This window comes from Rhinopithecus bieti, unplaced genomic scaffold (genome assembly GCF_001698545.2).
Source record: "Rhinopithecus bieti isolate Rb0 unplaced genomic scaffold, ASM169854v2 scaffold_61117, whole genome shotgun sequence".
NCBI lineage: Eukaryota > Metazoa > Chordata > Mammalia > Primates > Cercopithecidae > Rhinopithecus > Rhinopithecus bieti.
Window position 1 is genome coordinate 2,941,329 of NW_016824934.1, and position 21,042 is coordinate 2,962,370.

The 21,042-nt window shown below is 43.0% G+C and overlaps 1 protein-coding gene across 3 annotated transcripts in view; it reads left to right on the forward strand.

Moving 5' to 3' along the window:
- PRKCE (protein kinase C epsilon) overlaps window positions 1–21,042 on the forward strand; it is a 551,430-nt gene that overhangs the window by 182,337 nt on the left and 348,051 nt on the right. For all 3 annotated transcript variants that reach the window (XM_017862726.1, XM_017862727.1, XM_017862729.1), the window contains exon 2: window positions 16,430–16,493. In XM_017862726.1, the coding sequence (XP_017718215.1) occupies window positions 16,430–16,493 (64 nt within the window). The remainder of the gene's footprint in view (window positions 1–16,429; window positions 16,494–21,042) is intronic.

A 21,042-nucleotide genomic window follows, 5' to 3' on the forward strand; every position in this document is an offset into this window, starting at 1 on the left:
TTTTTTTTTTTTTTTCCATCTCTTTAGAAGATATACAGAAAGTTAAAAGAAGCAAGGCTTTTATAAGCCATGTGTCTGTGAAGAGGGTGCATGTTTGGTGATGAAGGTTTAGAAGGAGAGAAGTCAAAGTAGACCCCACCCAGGGCAGCAGAAGTCAGGCCTCTGCATTTTCAGACCCCTGAGCAGGTCCTCCTCGCCCTCCTCATCTCATTGTGTTGGAGAGCTCCAGGGTCAGTCCTCATTCCTCCAGTTTCATGGCTCAAACTACAGATCTATATCTTTTATCCAAAATGCTTAGGGCTAGATTTGTTTAGAAATAAAGAATTTGGGGGAGTTTTAGACGGTTAATACAGTAAATATTCTGTATATTGCATAACATTCCCACTGGGTTCTGGGCAACTCTTTGTGATCAAACAAATAATATTTCTATATCACAAATGTACAGATATTCACAGGAAGTAGAATCAACATAGACAGTAAATAGCCTTATGTCATTTTGGGTTAGGTTTTATTGCTGAATAATTTTGACCCAAACTTCAATGAAACTTTTAGTTTTTAGAGCTTCATGGCTGTCAGGATTGTGGATCGCTGGGTGTGGGTCAGTTCCATCTCTCTGCTGCCGACTACCAAATTCAGGTCTGAAGCTTGGACCTGCCCCCCGAACTTCAGACCTGTAGATTCAGCTGTCCCCGGCTGTCTCACAGATGTCTCCAGCGTGGCCGGTGCGAACCTGCTCCTGTTCACCCCTCCCACCCTGTTCTGATCCCCGTCTTCTGTTCAGCCAAGGGCAGCTCCATGTTTTGCTCAGGCCAGAAGTCTCCGTGCCATCCCTGCCTCCCCTCCTTATCTCACACGCTATGTGTAATCCCGCAGCAAATCTTTTTGGCTCTATTTTCACATTACATTCAGAATCTGACCAATTACCATCACCTCCACTACCACCACCCCTTCTCAGCCACCATCATCACTTGTCTGGACTATTGCCATAGGCTCTTAAGTTGCCTTCCTGCGTCCTAATGGGTGCCTCAGGTTTATTCTCCTTGCAGCCACTTTTTAAAGTGTGAGTCACAGCATCTCACTGCTCTGCAGTCTCTCCTCTGGCTTCCCATCTCCCTCACAGCCAAAGCCAAGGCACATGCCAGGCCCTGGCTCTCTGACCTCATCTCCAACTGCTCCCCACACTCTGCTTCAGTCACACCCATCTGCTTCAACTACTGGCAAAGACCAAGTCTTCCCCCACCTCCGTGCCTTTGCATCTGCTCCTTTCTCTGCCCCCAGTCGGGCTGGCTCTTTCGATGATCAGGGCTTTCCTGGATCAAAGGTGATATAATTCTTATGTGTATTTGACCAAAATATCATATGGAAATCTAATATCTAGGATAGAAGGTCATAAATGAAGGACCCATTCTGACATTCAGAGCTTGAACAGTTTTCAGATCCTTTTTGCTGTGTGCTTCAGGAAATATCTTCCCTTCTGGTTCAGATCATGGTGTGGGCTTCAGCATACGTGGGTCTCATTTGTTTTCCAGCTGTATGAGCCAGAATTGTTCATTTTTAAAGGCCTGAACTTCATAAATCATGTAGAAAACAAGTGTAGATGTATAAGGAGAGTTGCCCATTTTCAGAGAATATATAGTGCCTGCTTCCAAATATAATTTGTACCTCAAAACTTATATATTACTTAGTTACAGAAAAAAAAGCCAGTTGGACAGTTTAGTGCACTCATTAGATTACATGTTAAGGCAGGTTTTATCCCAGAAAATAGAAAATCATGCCCTACTTCTTATTTATGTCTTGTTCATCATTTTGATATAAAATCTAAAAGTCTTAAAAATTTGATTTATACCTTCAAAATTCAACACAGAGTCAATTGATGAACATTGGATTAAAGGGAAATGTCACTGATTTTGACATATCTAATCAATTCTGTTTTACTTTATGTTACATAATTTGAGACTTATGCTTGGTTTCCTTAGAGAACCAGCATTTTTCTTTTTTTCTTTTTTTCCTGTCTTATAAAGAATTCAAGACAAATAGGAGAATATATTCCAGTGGATTTCCATACGTACAAAGATAGTGACTCTGAATAGGTTGATGATAGGCACTGTATGGTCATATATAGCAGAAATGTTTGCCCATTCCTGATCAATGAAGTCTGCTGTTATGACAGTTTGTTACATGAAAGGTAGTTAAAAGGTAACATTGTCTAGGATATAAAAAATGTAGACTGCCTCACCTCACAAAAGTGGAGGAACACCATCATATGCAGGAGATTCGATCAAAGCAAAGGATTTTTCAGTTAGATTAAAAATCTATTGAAAAGTCTATTGATAATCCCAACTACTCGGGAGGCTGAGGCAGGAGAATCGCTTGAACCCAGGAGGCGGAGGTTGCAGTGAGCCAAGGTAGCTCCACTGTTGTCCACTCTGGGCAACAGAGCGAGACTCCATCTCAAAAAATAAAAAACAAAAATCTATAGAGCTATTGAAGCTTTTCTTTAATATGTTCAAACTGTATTCAACTAAGAAATACACTTGACTACTCACCACTCAGAGTTGGTGATTAGGATTGAGTAGTGCTGTAATTATTTGACCAGGAAATTATACTGTTCCAGAGATTAAATTTAAAATAATTTGTCTCATTTTTAATTTGTACCTTAAAGAACTGAAAATCAGGATAACTGAGTTTCTTTTTTTTTCAACTGTAGGCAATTTACTCAGGTGCTTTAATGGATTGTTTAACCTTATTATGACTCAGTTTCCTTACCTATAAATGAAACGAGTGAACCACATAATGTTCTTAAAGCACTAAAAATTTACTTATTTTTAACAAAAAAGCTATAGTAGAAAGTAGAAGAAAAGTAGAAAGTTGAGAAACTATAGATACATAAAAGAAAAAAATTATTCCACTCCCCATAAACACCTTTTTTCTTTAGCATATGTACCTACCACATACATATTTCAGTTTTACAAAATTGGATCATAGAATACATGTTCCTTTACAATCTCATTTTCTCCCATTGAATACAATATTGTGAATATCTTTGCATGTTATTACATATAATTCAACAAGACTTTTTTTCATGATGGCATGGTATCTAATGGTTTGAATGTGCTACAATTTATTTAAATAATTTTGTTATTAATGAACAATCAGTTTCTAACATTACACTCTTAAAATTTCTGTAATGATTATTCTCATAGTTAAATCTTTCCACATATGTGTGATTTGAGATAAATTCCCAGAAGTGGAACTGCAAGATTAAAGGATTTTTGTCATGTAAGGCCAAAACACTCTTTAAAAATTTTGTGTCAATTTACATTTCATCAGCAGTGTACAATAGTGTTTGTTTCTTCCCCATTCTCATACGTACTGCATAATAGCACTTCAGATGACATATTTTGGAATTTCTATTCAAGGTAGTCCTGGAGAAAATGAGTTTTGGGGTTTTTGTTTTGTTTTGGTTTTGCCTACTCAAGACCCCATATAAATTATAGAAAAGGAGAAAAGGGGGAAGTCTGTATTAACCAAGTGGGCAGAAAGAAGTCGTCATCAAACTATTTCAGAGAATTCTGGGAGATGAAAGTAGAAGGTGGGGTGGCAGCTAGTGGAGCAGAATAGAGGACTCTGGAGCTAGAGCCCAGAACATGTGCAGAGGGCACAGGAACCTAGCATAGAGCAGCTTCTCTGCAGGATTCTAAAGGGCTCCAGGCTTGAACACCAGGACACTTGCCCCAGGTGAAAACAAGTGACCATTGGAAAGTCTGTATGTGGAACCATATGCTCCCCACTGTCACTACAGAAGGGCCTAACTTTCACATAAAAAATTGGAAGGTTCTTTGAAAAAGAAATAGTTTAATGGTTTGAGGAGAACTAGCAAAGCATTGTGGGTATTACTCTCCAGAAGAAATCAATTTCTCATTCAGGGACCCCCTGCTCTAATGGCCAGATCCCACCATCTAACCCTATGGCAAATGGGTCCACAGTTCTTAGAAATATGCTGCATTCATAAACAAAAATAAATGAGAGACAGAGAAATGAGAAAATAGGAAGGCACTGCCTGTACATGAGAAAGGCATTATGAATAAATAGAAAGGCATATCTGGAAACTCAAGATATTGTCAGAATATTTCAGAGGAAGAATTATAAGATAAAATCAAGGAAATCTCCTAGACTATAGAATAAAAAGATAAAAGAAATGGATATATATATATATCACATAGTAAGAGACATAAGGATCATTCCTACTGGTCTAACATCTGAATAATAGGAGTTTCAGAAAGAAAATGAAGAAGAGACCCATGACAAAGAACAAATAGAAGAGTATCTCCCACAAATTCAGTGTCAGTTAGGACAGTGAATCCAAAACGACACCCTGAGACATATCACTGTGACATTTTAGAACACTGAGGATAAAGAAGACCCAAAAACTTCCAGAAAGTGAAAACAACATCACCTATTAAACAACAGTAATCGGGCTGACATCAGAGTCCATTGACAATATTGATGTTAGAAAAAAGTTCTGATAGATTGTGATTTTTTTTTAAAACCTGGAATTCTATATCCAGCTAAACTATCAATTATGTGTGAGAACAGGCATGAAAGGTTTTGGTAAGCTGGTTTTCTGATTAATATTTCAATCAGAATGTACTGTCCTAGCAAAAACAAGGGAATAACTCAGAATAAGGAAGAGAATGGATTTCCAAGACAGTGACTGCACCCAGCAGAACAATGAGGAGATATGCAGTGCTACAGTTGTTCAGCAGACCAGAGAGCGTCAGCTCAGATCAGGGAGAATAGGACAGTGGGGTGTCCCGATAGGTACACCCTGCAAGAGAAGAACCCTGGGAAGACTCAAAGATCTGAGAAAGGCAATCGGTAGACTGTAAGATGAAGAATGCATTTGAATTAGATGCTAGGTATATTAGCCATCGAGTGGCATGTGGATTGTTACATTGGGCCCATGGGAAAGAAGGTGTATGTAACACCATTTACAAAGTCATAATAAGGAAAAATGATTAGTTTTCAGATTTTAGAACTAATGTATACACAAAACATGGAAATTAACTATGGTTAGAAAACAGAATGTTAGTGTTGTCAACCTTGATAGGTTAAGAGTAAAGACAAAAATTTCAGAGGTGGCTGGGATGCAGGTTGGCAAGCAGAGGATGGGGAATGCTGGAAGCACTAATGTCCTCTGGGTACAATGTAGAGGGTCAAGGGATATATTCTCTACAGTTGATGGAATAAGAAATTGACATTTTAGGTGTGTGGGGTTTTTTGTAGTTGTAGAGAACAGAGAATAAACAGAATTTGTGATGTATAACTTTTGTGGAGGGGCAAAGAGGAGGAAAGTGGTAAGTAAACTGAATCCTCTTCTATCATAGCAGCAAGGTAAGAGAGAATGTCTAAAATAAGAAATCAGGAAATTGAGGCATACACATTTTATTTAGGGACACAGCAGTGACCACCAGAAAAATCCATGTAAAAATTCTTAAAATTGGTCCCTCTGAGGAGTGATGGGGCAGAGGACTGTTGCTTCTTATGGCAAGCAGACATGTAGCTTTTGGTTTCTTAAAACTGAACACATCACAGTACTTAGTTTTGGCTATATTTTAATGAATAAATAACACAAAAATATATAACCCAAATGAAACTTTGACTAATTTGATAAGCAAAAGAAAAGAAAAAATCTTATCCTTTATTTTGTATGTATTTTAAACTAAATGATTTTAAGTCATTTCTGACTCTTAAATTTCATGCTTCTATAGTTTTTTATAAAACTGTTCTTTTGCTCACAGGACATGGTTCCAAGTATATGATGAAAAGCAATGGCAAATAGAACTGGTATACAGAGTATTTTGATATAGGAATATTCCCCAGAGAGCAATTATTCCCCAAAGTTGGTCATCCTGCATCACATGTGTATGTCATTGTCTGAGCCTCTCAGCCATTTTGCCGTGGGTTTAGTGTACCTTACAACTATGAGCTCCAGGAGGACAATGAAGGGGCATTACTCTCACTGCTCTTGTGTCCAAGGAGCAACTTTTTTTTTTGAGACAGAGTCTTGCTCTGTTGCCCAGGCTGGAGTGCAGGGGGGGGGGTGATCTTGGCTCACGCAACCTCCGCCTCTTGGATTCAAGCAATTCTTCTGCCTCAGCCTCCCTACTAGCTGGGACTACAGGTGCAAGCCACCATGCCCAGCTAATTTTTGTAGTTTTAGTAGAAATGGGGTTTCACCATATTGGCCAGGCTTGAACTCCTGACCTCATAATCCGCCCACCTTGGCCTCCTGAAGTGCTGGGATTACAGGGATGAGCCACCGCGCCCGGCAAAGGAGCAACTTTTTCATCATTCATGCAGTATGGGCTCCATGACTGCTCACAATGTGTTCTTTCTGTAGATCTCTCCCAGAGCTCAGGCTGTCTGTGGGGCAGCCTGCCAGGTCTCAAGGTACCAATTGGAAGCATTGGGTCTCCAATTGGAGAACCCGGCTTTAACGCACACCCCTCTTCTGCAAATTGTGAGGATGTGTGCAAGTTATTTAAATTCCTAAGCCTCAGTTTTATCACCCGTCAAATGGTTAAGAACAACAATATTGCTTCCTTCACATAGGTAACTCATGTAGAGTATTCAATAAAGGGTGCTTATTAGAGTTGTGATTATATTAGTATTCATAACACAGTCTCTCCTTTGAAGAACTCAGAAAGATAGAAATGAATGATAATGTCTTGGCTTTTAAGGGGAGTCAAGAACTGAATATCAGCCCAGTGTGGTGGCTCATGCCTGTAACCCAGCACTTTGGCAGGCCAAGGTGGAAGGCTCACTTGGGGCCAGGAGTTCAAGACCAGTCTGGGCAACATGGCAAGAAAAAAAAGAAAGAAAAAAGAACTGAATATTTTTATGAGCGGCCATTGGTAAAAGTTCTATTAGGTTGTGATACCACAGAGACAGAAAATTTTCTGATACGAAGATAATTTTTCTGGTTGCAAAATCCTGAGTTCTTGACTGAGCTTGCCTCTGTTCACGTGGATTCATTCAGTTCCACTTAGAGTCTTTATTGACTACCTATCTCAATCCCAGCCCTGAATCAAGAGCTATGGAATCCTCAAAAGAAGGACATGGCTTAGCAGGAGAGGTGCTCACAGTCTGGGTGGGAAATAACAATCATAATGACCCGGCAGCTCATATTTACAGGAAGTTGTGTGCCAGACAGTTTCAAGTGCTCCACCGTCTCCTCGAATCCTCCCAACACTCTGAAGCAGGTCCTGCTGACATTCAACTTGTAAGATGAAGAAATCAAAATAAGTGCCACAGAGCTTTAAACAGGCAGAACTGGATTGGAACCCAGGTAGGCTAGCTTCAAAACCTTTACTTTCAATCACTGACAATTGACTTAGTGTAAGAAATAGGAAATGTAAGATAAAACACACACATTCAAATATAACCTAGTGTTAGGGACCATTGCCAATCAAAATGCAAAATGTGAAATGCAAAGTGCCGACTGGCAGTGGATTATCTGCTTCAGAATGCTTGGGTAGCTGGCTACATTGCCTGCTATTAGTACTCACCGACCTCTTCTTAGGATATACAGTCATGTACTGCCATTTCTCTCAAAGTAGACAGGCAGACTGCTGTGACCAGATGATGCTGTGTACCCTTGTATACTCTCCACATTAGGCACTTTGGGATGTTTTCTCAGCTCAAGAAAGCATTTATGTACACATAGAGTTATTCATTTTTAGCTACCTCTGTCATCGGAGGGAGCCAGCTCTCTGGGGCCATTTCTGAGCCTGCTAAAAAGAGGAAGTAGGTGCTAACTTGAGCCGACTCCATTTGTGGTGTGTTGAGAGCTAAGATCTGTAACGTGGGCCTCCCGTCCAGCCAACAGGAGTTTCACAAAAAGACGATGGCTGCTGCTAACTTGGTTCCCGGTGACCTGGCTACGGGTGAAAGAGAAAACAATGTTTCTGCCAGTTTTGAGGGGTGTTTGTTTAACCCATATACTCCCCCATTGTATTCACACAGCAGCACAGCATCAAAAACTTACGGTGTGTTGCTTTATTCCCCCCTCCACTTAATGTATCACAGAGCTAGTTCTCTATCAGTTGGTACATTTAGATATTTTCAGTCTTTTAAGGACTCGCATGGTGATCTACCATATGATGTGCCATAATTTATTTAAGCAGTCTAGCAGTCTCCTATTCATGGATATTTAGGTCATTAAGTTCATTAAAAGGCTTTCTAGAGCATTTGGTCTAATTATCTTGTTTTATATATGAGGAAATTCAGATCCACAAACACACAGACAGATTTAAATAATTCAGCAGACTCTCAAACCTACATTTTGGATGTGTTTATCTTGCTATTATTGTATTTTGATCACAGGAGACAGGAGAAGGTGGCTCAGCTGTGTGCCTGTGAGTGTGTTTGCACATGTGGGTGTGTGTGTGAATGTGCACGCCTACACAGGTAGGTGTACATTATGTTGTGTGACAGATGTGCTCTTGAAAAACTCTGAATGAGTCCTTTTATTTTTAAAAATGGAATATGAAATTTTAAATGCTCCGAGGGTGGGAATAGGATTTGTTATTTAAAGGAAACTTGTGGAGGAATCCTTATGCGAAATAAATCCTTTTTTTCCATTTTTAAAAACTGCTCCATTGAGGTATAATTTACATACAATTAAGTGCATTCATTTTAAGCGTAGGCTTGATTTGTCCCGCCAAATGTCTACATTCATGGAGCCGCCACCACAATCAGGATGGAGAAAACTCCCATCACCCAGGATGTTCCCCTGTGTCTCCTGGCATTCACTGGCCACCTCCATCTCCAGGGAATCACAGATGTGCTTTTTGTTATTGTAGGTTTGTTTTGCCTGTTCTAGAACATCGTATCAGTGGAATCCTATGGTATATACTCTTTAATGTTTGGCTTCTTTCACATAGCATCTGTGTTGTTGCATGTATTAGTAGTATATATGTGTGTATATATATATATGAAACAGGATCTCACCTAGGCTGGAGTGCAGTTGTGCAATCATAGCTCACTGCAGCCTCAAACTCCCAGGTTCAAGCCATCCTCCTGCCTCAGGCTCCCAAGTACCTGGGACTGTAGGCATGCACCACCATGCTCAGCTAATTTTTTTTATTTTTTGTAGAGACAAGGTCTCAGTATGTTGTACAGGCTGGTCTCAAATTCCTGGCTTCAAGTGATCCTCCTGCCTCAGCTTCCCAAAGTGTTGGAATTACAGGGGTGAGCCACCATGCCCAGTCCTCATTCTTTTTTATTGCTAAGTAACTTTCCATTACATGGATGTAGCGTGGTTTGCTTATTCATTTACCTGTTGTTGGACATTTGGGAGATTTCCAGTTTTGGGCTATAAGGAATGAAGCTGCTGTGAACATTTCTGTATAGTAGATGGCTTCCCAATAAATCCTCACCACAACTCAGCGTACAGATCCAATTTTTTAATATATTGAAGTAGTATAAGCTAAGACCATCCATTCAATAAGTCAACATGTAGAAATCTGTGTTGAATCCCTCCCATGTGCTGGACAGACAGGGTCCTGCCTTGCAGGGATGTACACTGAAGCGTGCATGTCTTTGCACTGCAATGGAAGGTGTTTGAGAAAAACAATCTGCCCCTCCCCTTATTTTCTGAAAGCAAGTGCTATTATAAGCCCATTAACAGAATAGAATCTTGAACATATTTGATTACATGTGTACTCTCTGCTTTTTGACCAGTCACTGCACAATACCAATACAGCTAGTAGCAAATTTTACCCCAAATGAAGAGTCTTTAATTAGCTGCTAACTTCAAAATCAGCACCCCGCAGCTGCTGACGAGTTGCTCATTGTATTGCCTCAATGCTTTCTGCTTTCCAAATGTAGAGCTGGGAGGACACCTGCTGCCTGAATGTCCCCTGCTCTGTCCAGCTGGCCTCTCCCATGCCAGGTGGGTCTGGGGATGGTAGTGTGCCTGCGGTGCCTCCAGGGGAGAGTGGCCATCAGTGAAGGGGTACAGGACTTGGGCAGTGGACCCCCTGCTTTGGGAACCAGTCCCCAGTCTTCTCTCCTGATGGTTCCCCGTCTGCCTCCTCCTCTCTCACTGTCCACCCTCCTCCAAGTAAAAAATAAAAAGACACAGCAGTAGATTATCTAGGACCTTACTGGTGGAACGAGGGCAGTGCAAGCCTTCCCTTGTCTTTCTCATCCTTTCTGGATTCATCTTTTTCAGACCCTGTCCCTCCCTTTTGCCTCTCTCCACACCTTCGTGCCTGACAGCAGATGGGAAGGGAAGTGAAACTCAAATTGGGCCTGTGAGATCTTTGTGGTCTGTCCTGAGGAAAGGTTTGCTTAGACATCTCAGGCAAAAGTTGAACCTATGGTTAGGAAGCTCGACTTTATATATTAGACCTCCCTTCCCTTGAACCCAATGACCCCCAACATGTAGGTGTACAGATACCTGTGGATCACACGGAAGGCTGAGAGCAACACATCAGCCAGCAGCCTGGAGAGCAGCATAGGGGGAGTCCTTTCTGTTTTGCTGTTGTGGTTGTCAGAGCTCCTGCTGGGCAGGTGTGGTGTCGAGGAAGGAACATGAGTCTGAGAAACAGGAGTTGAGGGAGCAAGTTCTTTTTTTTTTTTTTTTTGAGATGGAGTCTCGCTCTGTTGCCTAGGCTGGCGTGCAGTGGTGCGATCTTGCCTCACTGCAACCTCTGCCTCCCAGGTTCAAGCGATTCTCCTGCCTCAGCATCCAGAGTAGCTGGGACTACAGGTGCACACCACCACACCCAGCTAATTTTTGTATTTTTAGCAGAGACAGGGTTTCACCATATTGGCCAGGCTGGTGTCAAACTCCTGACCTCAAGTGGTCCACCTGCCTCAGTCTACTAAAATGCTGGGATTACAGGCGTAAGGCACCACACCCGGCCTAGGGAGCAAGTTCTGATTCTGCCAGTCCGGCTCCAGGGGTCTCATGTACAGACGTAGATGTGAATGGCACCCCCTGGGGTTGTGCAGCTGGTGTGACCTCACTAGCACACCGCATGATATAATGGCCGCCTATCTTCCTTAACCCCAGCTTTCTCAGATGTTCAACAGCACTAATAATACTTGTTACCACACCTGTAATCCCAGCACTTTGTAAGGCTGAGGTGGGAGGAAGGTTTGGGCCCCGGAGTTTCAGGCTGCAGCCATGACGGCACCACTTCACTCCAGCCTGGGGGACAGAGCGAGACTGTCTCAAAAATTTCTTTTTGAAAATAACAAAACTCGCTACCTTACAGATTAATTGTGAGGAATGAATAAATGAATGCATATGAAGGGCTTTGTAAATGACTGAGCACCACCCCAAAAAAGTCCCTATCTTTTTGTTTTTCTAAGATTGCCTTTTCAGGGCTTGCTGTGGGTCGGGCTCTTCCCCATTGCCATGTTCCTAATTCACATGAGAGGCACTCTCGTTGCTGCCCAGACCTCCCCTGAGAGCACCATGGGGTGGTCAAGGTGTCTGAGGCATTGCTCTGCCTTCCCAGTCTGCCTGGGGAAGCCAGTGACACCTGAAAGGGGAATGAGCCCACTCTGGGGACGGGAGGGTTGAAGGAAGGAGAACGTACCTTGGACTGGATTGTCAGAAGAGGCTCAGTTGGCCAGGCGGGGCTGGGGGTTGTGAGCGTGACTTGCAAGCTCTGTCGACCTCTCCTCTGTGCCCCAGGCTGACCTGGGTGAGAATTCTGGCTGAAAGCTCTCTAAGCCTGTTTTTTCATCAGAAAAGTAGAGAATATTGCTGTCTCACAGGAGAATGGATGAACTAATGCAGGTAAGGTGCCCAACATGGTGTCAGAGGCACAGTAGGTGTTGTTGCCCTTCTTTCATGAGTACCACAGGTCCTCCTGATGCCCAGGTATACCCTGGGTATAGCCCTTCCTGCCCCGTGTTTCCCCGAGAAAGGGTACATATAATACTCTTACCTTGGATTTTAAAGTACAATAATCTTACCTTAGTTAAAAAAATTTTTTTTAGAGATACGATCTCACTTGTCACCCAGACTAGAGTGCAGTGGCACATTGCAGCCTTGATCTCCTGGGCTCAAGCAATCCTCCCGCCTCTGCCTCCCAAGTAGCTGGGACTACAGCTGCATGCCACTGCACCTGACCTTTAGTTCTTTATTTAATACTCACAACAACACTGTAAAGTCATCAAGTGTCCCGGAATTACATGTAATAATACCAACTTCGTTGAGGAAAGCTTGTTATAGTAGAAATAACATTGGACTAAGAAGCAGAAGACTTGACTTTTTCATGATAACTGCACCAGTGATGACTATTTTATGCCTGGTGTCTTTGCTAAGCACTGTTCATAGACTGTCTCATTTAACCTCACAGCAGCCCCATTTCACTGACAAGCAGGCTGAGGCACAGAGAGGGTAGCTGCTTGCTCCAGGCCACATGGCCACTAAGTCTGCTCTTACCCACCACGTGCAGAGTGTCTCCTGCGTGCTCAGTTAAAAAACATTTTTTTTTAAACTAAGGTAAGGTGCCAAGTGCTTTGTATGTTTGTTTCATGGAATTTTCATGACAACCCATTTCACAGATGAAGAGGCTAGAGGCTCAGGAAGAGTAAATAATTGCCTGAGGTCACTCAACTGATAAAGGACCAAATGGATTCTGCCCTGATTTGACACCAAAGGCTGTGTTTGTCTCCCCCAGTTTGACTGCCTTGCTTCTGGCCCCTGCTGGAGGAGTAGCTGAGGCACCGTAGTGTGAAAGAGAATCATAGTCAAAGAAAATAGAAATAGTAGCTGGGAAGATGTGTAAAGTTGGGGTATGAGGTCTAAGGAGGTTTGATAAATTGGGTTGCATCTGGGAGAACTGGGAGGAGCCTGGTGCAAAGAAGGGGCTCAGAACTAACCCTGGGAATGGCTGGGAGGAGGTAGCGAGCCTGCTTTTGTGTCATGCCAGCTGCCTGGTGCCAATGCTGACTGACAGCTTGCAGGGTTGTACAGGGCTGGGTACCTACATTGCATCATTATTTGGACCATGTAATCGTGAGCAGAATTTATGATTAAACTAATTCAGCGGTGAAGTTGTGTCACACTCTTCACCATCTTTTATACTTGGTGACCCCTCCAGTCATTGAAGACCCACCACCTTGGTTGGATTCTCAGAGCTTCCTCGCTTGGCTGGCTGGGGGTTGGCCGGCGATCTGTGGCCATCTGCTCATGCTGCAAAGCTCTTTGTTGCTTTTGGCATGTTTAATAGCTTAATTTCTATTTTTCTGTTTGGAAATGCAGTTCACCAGCACTGAGGCTGCAGTGGGTGCTAAAATGGTTTCTGATTGCTATCTTGAATGTTAATATCCGAATACATTTTATCATGAATGACCTGTCCTCCCTGCCATGAGTTCTCACTCCCCTTTTGCAAAGATGGGCATGGTGCCTGCCTTTGGATAGGCTCCGAAGCCCATCTCATTCCTTTGCTCTCTCCCTCCCTGCTTTACACAGATAGCCTTGTACTTTGCCAATAAAGTCCACAGTCGTGGGAAATCTTTGAGTTGGAGGATATGAGAAAGAGTTTCATTTTGCCGGCAGGGTTTAATAGGGATGATCTAATCTCTAAAAGGCATACAGTATTTAAATTCCATGCTTTTGGGCAAGAGGGCCCCTGATATTTTTGAACTTTGGCAGGGAGAAGATTCTGGTTTGGCTCTATTCAGTAGAGCCGACTGTTGGTTTTCCTGTTTGTCATTCACTACAGGGGCTGGTGAGGGTCAGCACTAGTGGTGAGAATTCTGGAGAACGTTTTCTTTACCCAGAAACTTAAAATCATGGACTCTTGGGGAGAAAGGAATGAGAAAGGCAGCATGCGGAATTACCAATTTGGTATTTGGTTCCCATCTGGATTTAAAACCGAAGATCCCAAACTCAGGTGAGCAGCTCCCCCGGGGTGCCCAAGGGGCAGCGCAGGCCTGCTCATGGCACTCCCTCACTCCTGTGCTGGTGGAGTACCTCAGCTATCACCAGTGGCCTCTCCCATGAGGCACTGAAGAGTCTTGTGGATGAAAATGAAATTTTGAGGGAAACCTTAAGCTCTCCCAACTATTAGAGGCTGAGTCAGGAAACAAGATGGGGCCCCGGAGTGGCTCTGGGAGCCTCCTGGATTGTGTGTAGGGTGAGATGCTGGGAGAGTTTAGAGAATATCGTTCCAGCTGGTTGCTTTGCCTCATGGGGACATGTGGTGCTCATGGTATAGCCGCCTCATCTTCCTCTCCCCTTGTTCAAATGTCATTTTGTTAGAGATCACATGCCTGCCTTTCTTCCTGGGGATGGAGCCTTGGGAGGGTGAATGATCCCAGAAGAGACTCTGGAAGTTCTGAACACAGAGCCTTTTCCTACCTCCACAAGTGTGTGCTGGGTGTTTCCTAAGAGACAGTGAGCTAAGAACTAGGGATGCAAATCTGGTTGTCATACTTTCTGTCTAGCAGGACGGAGAGGTAGATGGACAAAGTATTACAGCTTAATAGGAGCTGTATTAGTCAGGTATCTCTAGAGGGACAGAACTAATAGGATATATGTATATATGTATATATGAAGGGGAGTTTATTAGAATTGACTCACACGATCACAAGGTGAAGTCCCACAATAGGCTGTCTGCAAGCTGAGGAGCAAGGAAGCCAGTCCGCGTCTGAAAACCTCAAAAGTAGGGAAGCCGACAGTGCAGCCTTTAGTCTGTGGCTGAAGGCCCAAGAGCCCCTGGTAAATCCCTGGTGAAAGTCCAAGAATTCAAGAGCTGAAAAACTTGGGGTCTGTTTGAGGGCCGAAAGCATTCAGCGCAGGAGAAAGATGAAGGGCAGAAAACTCAGCAAGTCTAGTCTTTCAAACTTCTTCTGCCTGCTTTATTCTAGTCACGCTGGCAGCTGATTAGATGGTGCCCATCCAGATTGAGGATGGGTCTACCTCTTCCAGTCCACTGGCTCAAATATTAATCTCCTTTGGCAGCAGCCTCACAGACACACCCAGGAACAATGCTTTGCATCCTTCAGTCCAATCAAGTTGACACTCAATATTAACCATCATAGGAGCCATGAGTAAGATGTGTCTGGTGTATTGCGGGAACACGGATGAGGGGCTAATTAATTCTGACTGGGCATATCTGGATAGATTTCAGAGAGGAGGTGATAATTGACCTTGACTTTGAAGGAGGAGGAGATATCGACTAGACTGACTCTTCTGAAGTAATTCTTGCTAAATGCGTACCTGCTCTTTGCTGGGGATAGTGAAAAAGGAAAAGGAGGGGGATAGTGGTTCCTGTCCTCAAGATATTCACAGCTTGTTGGGGAGAGAGCCTGGCACTATGAACCAATGAAAGCTCTGTGTAGACAGATGGGATTGTGGAGGCGGAGAGGCTAGCAGGGGGACTTGGTGATCCAGAGTTTCCAGAGTTACTACTCTCTCTTATAGAGAGAACACAGTTTCTGTAAGGATAGTTCAGTCCTTTCCGTAGATGTCTTTAACTACAAGAGGCCTAGCCCTCTGGCTTTTGTCCTACCTGATTATTTCACCACTCTGTCTCTGTATATTATAAGTAGTTAGCTGGATTTGAGGTGGAGAGGGAGGAAGTGAGGGTGCCTGTGCTGTTTCTTATGCCTTGCATACCTTCCCCTCCCTCTTCCCTTCCCTCTTCTACACTGATTTCAGGCTCATCAGATGCTTTATCAGTTGTTCTCCATCGTTCATCATTAAGCTGGGTTCAGCATTTTTCTCCATTTTTTAACTCCGCAATGAGATGATAAACGCCATAAAAGCAGGAATAGTGTCTTAATGCTTCTCTTATTTCCCCTGGGAGCAGTTTGTGTGGTATAAAGAATATGGGTTTCTCAAGACAGGCTTGGCATTGAATCTCAGCATTGTCACTTACCTTGGAATTTGGGCACAATTTCCATATCTGTAAAATAGGGTAACATAGGACTTTTTTAACCTCAACATCATTGATGACATTTGGGGCTGAATGATTCTTTGCTGCGAGGGTCGTGCTGTGCACTGTAGAATGTTTAACAGCATCTCTGGCCTCCACCCACTAGCTGCCAGGAGCAGCACTCTCTCTCTCTCCAATCATGACAAAACTGCCTCCAGATGTTTGCCAAGCGTCCCCTGTGGAGCAAAATTGCCCCCAGTTGAGAACCACTGGGATGGTGCTACCTATGGGGTATGCATCAGACCTCCCAGGTCTGCATCTGGAACACAGTAGGCATTCAGTAAATGTTGATTCTCTTTCATTCCTAATTCACCTAGCATTCAACACATTGTAGGTAGGTGAATTACATGGAGCTGTGTCTCTAGGTTTTAGCAGTTTGGGGTAGAAATGTTGTAGAACTCTCAGGTTGTCCACACAATGCACTAACAGAGTCACTGTCGTTTTCTTAATTGCAGATTGATCTGGAGCCAGAAGGAAGAGTGTATGTGATCATCGATCTCTCAGGGTCGTCGGGTGAAGGTAGGAGAGTGTGACCTCCCATCCCTGTTCTCTTCCACTTGGCCCTTTGCCTTCTGGGTATCTTCTTTCCCTCCTTGGCCAGGACGCATTATAGTGACATTTAATTAATTGGCATCTTTTAAAGGAAAAGGTTATTTTGAAGATGCTTATGCCTGTGTACCAAAAGGGATCAGCCATCTGTTAACTTTGGTGGAGCAGAGGGAAGATTTTGGACTTACCACGTAAGGCCAGTAAAACGGGCGTTTTTGCATGCTGTGTGCAAGGCAGGCTTCAGCGGCGGGGCAGCCTCTCCCAGGAGGCTTGCGTGGGGTTTGTGTGTGTGTGGTGGGAAGGAAGTAAAACTAGTTGGTCTAACGGCATCCAGAAATGAAACAAATAAGGTGACAAACTTCAGAATCTTCTTTAGAGCTTTGATAGAAGTGGGACTTCTTTTACCAGTTCTTTATACAGGCAAAAGCTCTGCTCTTAAAGAGAAATAATGGGGGGTGAGGGAACATCTGCTCCCCACTGACTGATTAGATGGCGTATTACACCCTCTTCCTCTTATACCTTCTTCTTTCAATCATTTCTTTGCTCACTTAATACACTTAAGACCTTTGAAGCACTTGCTGGGTATTGAGGACTGAGCAGTCGAGGGAAGAAGGGAAGCCTAGAAAATAAAACCTTATCCAAACGGGAACAAGGAGATAGTAACCGACTTACTCTCTAAGAAAGATTTGGAATTCAGACTGAAATGTAGTTATTGTGGCCATCTTTTCTCTACTGCTCCTCCATCTGTGGGCAGGGGGACAGAACAGTTGGCTTTAATGCCATGGCAGGAATATTGGAAGACAATGTGTAGTTCCTCTTGGCAGTGAGAAACAAGCCGTGTTTGGGGACTGTGTCCCAAAGGGAAAGATGGACACTCACCTCTCTCAGCTCTCCTGCCTGGAACACTTGGGCCTTTCACAACATCTCCCCAGAATACTGGGGATCACAAGCTCAAAGTCACAATCCCACACACAGTCTGTAGTTTAAAGCTCAGTGATAGAAGGAAGGATTATATATTCAGTTAGTCAAATGATATGCTTGACAGTGGTGCCTGATGATTTCCATTCGGCTAATTTATCACCCAATCTCAACAGGTATTCGGAAGTATTCAATAATTGTGTATATATGGGGATTATAATAGAATTAAACCCTCTTTTAATAGATCTCAATTATTTGGCATAGGTTTGAAACTTTAAACAGCCTTCCAAAATTGGTTGCTTACATTTCCTGCTCTTTATTGCAATTACATTTTGGCATTTCCAACTTCCCTTCTCTGCTCTCAGCTCTGAATTGCCCAGAATAGAACCTGTTGTAGAAGATTTGAGGATTTAACAATATTTCATATGAAATATTTAAGGCCTACAAAAGGGCTTAAAGACAAATTAAATGAGCACCAGTGTGCCCACCACCCCACTTAAGAATTAGAGCAAGCAGTGAGGTGAAGCTTTGTCCTTGCTTTTAACATAGCAAGTGATCCAAATTCACCAGACCCGACTTAAGGTTTTGCAGTGTAGCCTCCTGATTCTAGACACTGGTGAAACATTTGATGGGCAAAATCAATCCCCTTTTTTCCTTACATAATCTGTGTGCACTATGATAATTAATTAAATATGTATTTCCTGTGCCAAGATGCTGAGCAACCAATGGGAGGCTGGGACTGTTTTCTCTTTCTTTGAAAAGATAAATGACTTGCAAAATTATAGAAGACATCGTTTTTTACATTAGAGGGAAAGGAGATGGACAAATGAATGAATAAATAAATCAGAAGCAATTGATTTTTTTCTGCTTGCTTCCACAGCTTATTGCATGTGAATAGCCAAAGCAATTTCCATTGGGCTAAATTCTGAGTCTATTTTTTAAATCTCTTTCATCTAAAGAAAATAGAGTTTACTTCAGAAATGCTGACACATGCCAGAGTCTGTAAAGTGCTAGCATGTGTTGCTCTGAAGAAAAGAAGACATTTTTCTAGTCTTTTTTTTTTTTTAATTGCTGTTCTTGGACTTGGGATCCTTTCTTTAGATGGTGGGTAGGACCTTCAGTAATCCGTTCTGAGAAGCTGCTCTTGTTGTTTGTGTTATACGTGTCTGTTCTCCCGTCCTGTTCCTGGGACTGTGAGGGCTCCTAGCCTGGAGTGGGTTTTGGAAGAGTTGGGAGGGCAAGGGGAGGCCCTAGAGAATGAGAAACCATGACATTTCATACCTAAACCATGTGAGATGGGTCTGGGGTGAAGCAAGTTGTCACAGCCACCCTCCTGGATTGACAGACTGTGGACTTTCACAAATTCTTGTCTAAGTATTTTTTTTTTTTAGTGAAAATACCTAACTCTGCATTCTGTGAAAGGGAAAGAGTTGAAATGAGGCACAGCTGAAGTTTCACCACTCTATTATTCTGCCATCAAGCATCCCTTCAGCTCTCATCTCTCAAATGCTGCAGCCCCATCAATGGAAAAAAATACATTCATGAGAATTGCACAAAGTTTACAACACATGCAAATCCCAAGGAACTCAGAGAGAGGTGTGGGGGTGAGATGGTGTGACTACACCCCCTTCTTCTAGGATGCACTGAAGGATTCTTTTCCTTGCTCACATGCTGTTAGAAAGCCTGGGCGTTTACGTCTGCTAGAGTTGGAGCTAATGTGATTTCTAACTGTCTAATAAAATTCCACTGCTTGCACGTCCTGTGCAGTTCACTATAATGGAATCTGACCAGTGTGTGTTTTGGCTAAACCAGGCATCCTAACCCCAGATGTAGGGGGGTCAGTCTGGATGACAGTTAAGGTCATTTCCGGCCATGTGATTTTATCCTTTGGTACAATTTGAATACGACATCTGTCAGAGCTCTGGACTGAGGGCTGGCTAATATGTACAGAAAAAAGGAGTTGCAAGAAATGGACTCGTTTTGACAGGTATGGTGCTAGGCACTTTACCTACATTATACCAAGTAGCAAACCTGCTCAAAATGCTCTTATGGGAAGCTCCAGTCTCAGTCCATGTTTTACTTACATCATAAGTAATAATCACAGGGGTTCTGGTAAGCATGGCATGCCAGGCTCTCCAGATGCTTAAATCAAAGCATAATTAGCCCAGGTAACAGAAGCGTAAAACAGCAATGTAATTCTCACCTGTGCTAATGATGGTTTCCTGCTGTGCCCATTTGTTAGTATTTCTTCCTTTGATATGATGTAATTTGCATATTATTTCTTATTCTTTTTAATAATGTGGCAATGCCCCATGATTCACAGGCTTGCAGATGAGAGATGGTCGGGACCTGACCTGGGGAGTGATAGGTTCTTCTTCCCATGCCTTGCATCCAGGTGTCATGCTCACCTGGGAGAGTTCTTCAGCATCTAAACCAACAATGGCAATGACAAGTACGCCTCATTGGTATGTTTGGATCACCAAACTGTTTCTCCAACAAAATACAGAGGATACAAAGGAATAGGAATGATTTTTGCAACACAAACATCACAAATCATACAGAAAAGTCAAGTTCTGGAGGGATTGCATATTGTGGAAGCAGAAGAACACAGAACAGGAGGCACCCTGTTTCTTTCTGCAGCTACAGGCTGAAAGTGGTCAGTCTCCTCTGTGGGACTCAACAGATAAAGGAGAAAGAGCACAGCCTTAGGAGTCCCTCAGACTTGGATTGAAATCCTGGCCCTAGTGTTTAGTAGCTTAGAGTCTCAGATTTCTCACCTACAGGATAATGGTACCTATGTTAGGTGCTAGGCCAGGATTGTCATAAGAACAGTACTTTAGTACAGTGCCCTTGCATGTAAGAGATGCTCAGTAAATATCATGAAGCCTTGGAGGCCTGAGGGCAGAGAGATTGGCATAGCTCTACCCAGTGCCCATGAAGGAGCATCAGGCAGGGTATTCAGGGAAACTGTTCGAGGGCAGGTTTCTGACGCTGGGGTGGGACATGTTCACAAGGGCCAAGAACAGAGCAAGGTACCAAAAAGGACTTAACAGAGTAATCTTTCTGGCAGGGACTGTGAGATTGCTTTCTGCAGAGTTCAGGCCTTGCCTCAGTTTTGCCTATTGTCACTCTATTTATTCCTCATCCTCTCCCAAGTAAAGTAATTCCTCGAAGGACATTCTCTAGCATCCCTGAGCCACTCATTTGCATTCCATGGCCCTTAATGCTAGAGGCTTCTCCTTGTCAGAGCCTGGGCTTGTCCCATCCCTGCTCAGTGTGGACCAGAACATGTGGTCCACATCCTCTCACCAGCCCCTGGGTAAAAGGCCTTTAAATATTTGAGGACAGTTATTTAATATCTCTTTTTCCAGGCTGAATCAATCAAATCCCTTAACCTTTCAGAAGGGATATTTTAGAAATCTTAACTCATCGTTGCAACCTCTTCTGGACTTTTTTCAAGTTGCACAACAGACGTGATCAAACCAGCTTTGCTTGGTTCTGAAATAATAACATGTGTGTAGAGTTCTTAGCTTTACCAAGTTCCCAGCGGTATTACCTCCATGTGGGAGATGGTGAAATTGAGAGGTCAGATGATGTGCTC